General features: G+C 42.2%; 1 protein-coding gene across 1 annotated transcript; it reads left to right on the top strand.

Annotated features, from left to right (window-relative positions):
* The first annotated feature begins 2780 nt into the window (after positions 1-2780).
* LOC145816762 (uncharacterized) lies at positions 2781-4084 on the top strand. The gene is made up of 3 exons (XM_082912714.1): positions 2781-3229; positions 3412-3532; positions 3734-4084. Exons 1-3 carry the CDS (start codon positions 2781-2783, stop codon positions 4082-4084), a joined length of 921 nt encoding a protein of 306 aa, XP_082768840.1.
* The last annotated feature ends 491 nt before the right edge of the window (positions 4085-4575 follow it).

A 4575-nucleotide genomic window follows, 5' to 3' on the forward strand; every position in this document is an offset into this window, starting at 1 on the left:
TCAGAACGTAGCCATGTCTGCTGGAAAAGAGAGCGCTGAGGCCATACTAAGAGCCACATCGGGATCTTTGATGGCCAACCTACTATTTAGAACCAGTGCACTCTTCATCCTTAGCTGGATTGTGAATGGCGAGGTCAAATCAGACAGAAGCACCACCACCCGAGGCCGTTTATCAATCGATTTCTCTAACAACACGGCAATGATCTCGGCGGGACATTTCTCCCCTCTTTGTTTGGCACCTAAGAGTTCAGTTTGTTGTTGGTCAGTAACCGAATCAGCCACAACAATTTCGCGGGCCGTTTCTTCTGGAACAACAAATGGAAGAGGAGCTTCTTGGCTCTTCCTAGCACTATCGGCTCTCTTCCTTGCCGCCAACTTTTCAACATTTCTTCTTCTCGCAAATTGGGCAAGGGATTCTCTGCCCATCTCCTCAGATTCGGCCCCAGGTAAATCTTCCAAATCAACCAAGACGTCTTCCTCTGGGAAAGCTAAAGCTACTCGATCAGAAGTGGAGGGATGACCAGTGTGACGGTCAGGGCTGATTTGCTCAAAAGCCAATTTGATCTCCTTGTTAAGCTCCTGCTCCTCTAAAAGGCCTTTTAATCCAGCATCTTCGCTGAGCATGTTCGATTGACTCGGCGCCTCAATGTCTTCACCACTTTGTTCGCCAGCGTCTGAACCCTCAAAATCGATATCCCTTAAGCTCTTGAAGTTAGGGAATATAAGTGCAATAAGTTATCATTTGCCTCTTGGCACAAGGATGTGGTCTGCAGCTGAGAAAGTGGCATATGAACGTAAACGGCATGCCCCTATCTTTAAAGATTTGCACACCTTTTATATTTGAGAACCGTGTTTACTTGGGCAAGAACGGCTTCGTCTACCGATGTGAGTGCTTTTTTAAATCTTTGTCTGGACAAAAAGAACGGTCAGCAAACAGAATTTAAGCCGAATGAATCATTTAAATAGAGAACAAGTCTATTCGGCCACCTGGCACACCTTTTCGTCTAGGCACTGGATCCTGGTGATCTTCTCCCTCGCCGAATTCCTAATTGCCTTCGACAACAACCATGACATCGTCAACTCTCTTGCCAGAGCTGGCAAGCATAGTCACTGTGGAGAAGTGGTTTAGAAATACTCTAGAATCCAGTCAGACATCTTTGATCCTCAGATTGTTACCTGAAAAAGGGATGAACACTCCGGTCAGGGGTGCCGAAATTAGTACTCCGACGGTCAAGTTAGAACTCTCTCTAGTTTACTTTTATTTCAAGTTACTTTCTCTATTCTCACATACCTGCTTTAGTTGGCATTCCTCCCTTTTTATATTACTTCTAGGGCTGAGGGTCGGGCCCACTCTTGATCTCGCACGTAGTTACCTATTCAACCTTCCTCTTGAGTGCTGGCTCCTGTTCGGCTCTTTATACGACCAATTCAGTTATTCGACTTTATAAGTCCTTGGTCAAGGCCATATTACTTTAGCCAGATGGTGATGAAAGTCCTTGGCCTCTTCCTAATTGAAATTATTTGGCCCCTAGAATTGCCTCTGAACATCTATCTAATACCAATTAGCCGGGGGAGTTAGTAGACCGTGAAATTGAGTTAGTAGATCGTGAAATCGAGTTTACAATTGAAGTGGCGCTGGGAATTCAACCCATTTCTAAGACTCCGTATAGAATGTCACCAGTTGAAATGAAGGAATTAAAGGTTCAGTTACAAGATTTACTTGATAAAGGGTTCATTCTCCAGAGTGTCTCCCCATGGGGTGCGCCAGTTCTGTTTGTGAAAAAGAAAGACGAAACACTCCGATTATGTATAGATTATAGGGAACTTAATAAGGTAACAATTAAAAATAAGTAACCATTGCTGCGGATTGATGATTTGTTTGAGCAGCTACAAGGGGCACAAGTCTTTTTGAAAATTGACTTAGGGTCCGGATACCACCAACTGAAGGTCAAAGCTGATGATGTTGAGAAGATAGCTTTTCAAACCCGATACGGCCATTATGAATTTCTGGTTATGCCCTTTGGAGTCACTAACGCACCAGCAGCATTTATGGATTTAATGAACCGTGTCTTTAAGCCTTATTTGGATGAGTTTGTGGTGGTATTTATTGATGACATCCTTATTTACTCGAAGAATGTAGAAGCTCATGAGAATCATCTTCGTTCAATTCTTCAAACACTCCGAGACAAGAAATTGTATGCAAAACTGAAGAAATGTGAATTCTGGCTACATGAAGTAGCATTCTTGGGGCATGTGATAACAGAGGAAGGTGTATCTGTGGATCCACACAAGATTGAGGCAATTATAAATTGGCCGACTCCTACCAATGTAACCGAAATGCGTAGTTTCTTGGGATTAGCTGGGTACTACAGAAGGTTTGTTCAAGATTTCTCCAAAATCGTTGTACCACTTACTCAATTGACTCAAAAAGGAGTTATGTTTGAATGGTCAGAACAGCGGGAATCTGCTTTGCAGGAATTAAAAATGAAGTTGCCTACAGTTCCGGTTCTTGCCTTACCATCTGGTGCCGAAGGATTTGTGATCTACAGTGATGCTTCCCATAAGGGATTAGGTTGTGTGCTTATGCAAAATGGAAGGTTATTGCTTATGCTTCACGTCAGCTTAAACCCCATGAAAAGAATTATCCCACACATGACCTTGAGCTAGCCGCAGTGATTTTTGCTTTGAAGATATGGCGACATTATCTATATGGCACTACTTGCGAAGTATACACCGACCATAAGAGTCTCAAGTACCTTTTTACCTAGAAAGAGTTGAATATGCAACAACGGCGGTGGTTAGAGCTTATTAAAGACTATGATTTGCAGATCCATTACCATCCTGGTAAGGCCAACACAGTTGCAGACGCACTTAGCCGGAAGATAATGGGGAATTTGGAAATTTTGTTTACGGGGCAAAAGGAGTTAGTGATTGAATTGGATAAAATGAAGGTAGACCTTGTGATGCATGGACAGGAGGCCATAGTAGCAGCAGTGATGGCCCAACCGACATTACTTGAAGAGATCAAACTACGTCAAAGGGAAGATGAAACCTTGAGGAAGATATATGATGAGTTAGAGACAAAACCGAAACCGGGATTCAATTTGGAGAATTTAGTGCTTAAATTTCAAGGTAGGTTATGTGTTCTCAATGTATCAGAAGTTAAGCGGAAATTGATGGAAGAAGCTCATGCCTTGAGATTTTCATTACATCCTGGAAGTACTAAAATGTATCGGGATTTAAAATAAAATTTTTGGTGGCCAGGTATGAAAAAGGAAATCACGGATTTCGTCTCTAAATGTTTGCAATGCTAGCAAGTAAAGTCAGAACATCAGAGACCAGCAGGATTATTGCAACCCCTTCCAATCCCGGAATGGAAGTGGGAACGTCTGACCATGGATTTTGTTGTAGGGTTACCACGGACTCCTCGGGGTATGAATTCTGTATGGGTCATTATGGACCGATGAACTTCCTACCTGTGAAGACTCAGTATAATGCAGATAAACTTGTAGTGATTTATGTGAATGAAATTGTAAGACTCCATGGTGTTCCGGTCTCCATTGTGTCAAACAGAGATCCAAAATTTGTTTCGAGGTTCTGGCAAAGTCTACAGGAAGCAATGGGTACAGAACTAAAGTTTAGCATAGCCTTCCACCCTCAGACAGACGGACAATCCGAGAGAACGATACAGACATTAGAAGATATGCTCTAAATGTGTATTATGGATTTCCAGGGAAGTTGGGAAACTCATCTACCGCTGGTAGAGTTCACGTACAATAATAGTTACCATTCGAGTATTGGAATGGCACCCTATGAGGCTCTGTATGGCAGACCATGTCGCTCCCCCGTGTGTTGGGCTGAAGTTGGAGATAAATCATTGTTAGGGCCCGAAATTGTTCAACTAACAACTGAAAAGGTGAAAATTATCAGAGAAAGACGGAAAACTGCTCAAAGTAGACAAAAGAGTTACGCGGATAATCGACAGAGAGATTTGGAATTTGAGGTGGGTTATCATGTTTTTGTGAAAATTACTCTGATGAAGGGGCATCCAAGGTTCAGCAAAAGGGGTAAGCTAACACCTTGATTTGTTGGGCCATTCCAAGTTCTGGAAAAAGTGGGTTCGGTGGCTTACCGAGTTGCTCTTCCACCAAGTATAAGCCAAGTACATAATGTATTTCATGTATCTATGCTTCAAAGCTACCTTCAAGATCTGTCTCATGTCATAGATTACCACCAAATTGTGTTGGATGATAAGTTAACTTATGAAGAAAAACCAATTTGAATTCTGACCGGCAAGTGAAACAATTACGGAACCGGGAAATCCCAATGGCGAAAATTGAATGGCAAGAAGATTACGGAACCGAAGCTACTTGGGAAAAAGAAGAGGAAATGCAACACCAGTATCCGCATCTGTTCCTATCCTAAGGTAAAACAAGTTTGAGGGACCAAACTTATTTAAGGAGGGGGAGAGTGTAATAGCCCAACCCTCGTATATGTTTTTGGTATACTTTTCAGTCCCTTATTCTGTGCATTTAAATGCTTACTGTGAAATTTTATGTGAAATTAAGTTTAATT

Source organism: Camellia sinensis, unplaced genomic scaffold (genome assembly GCF_055761805.1).
Source record: "Camellia sinensis isolate YWXY unplaced genomic scaffold, ASM5576180v1 Unanchor4, whole genome shotgun sequence".
NCBI classification, from domain to species: domain Eukaryota; kingdom Viridiplantae; phylum Streptophyta; class Magnoliopsida; order Ericales; family Theaceae; genus Camellia; species Camellia sinensis.

What these genes read in the sequence shown, in the direction of transcription:
- LOC145816762 (XM_082912714.1), top strand. Translation starts at nt 2,781, where the DNA reads ATGCAACAACGGCGGTGGTTAGAGCTTATTAAAGACTATGATTTGCAG. An exon ending in CATCCTGGAAGTACTAAAAT is followed by an intron (nt 3,230 to 3,411) that starts GTATCGGGATTT and finishes ATTTTGTTGTAG; the next exon opens with GGTTACCACGGACTCCTCGG. An exon ending in TGATTTATGTGAATGAAATT is followed by an intron (nt 3,533 to 3,733) that starts GTAAGACTCCAT and finishes ATGGATTTCCAG; the next exon opens with GGAAGTTGGGAAACTCATCT.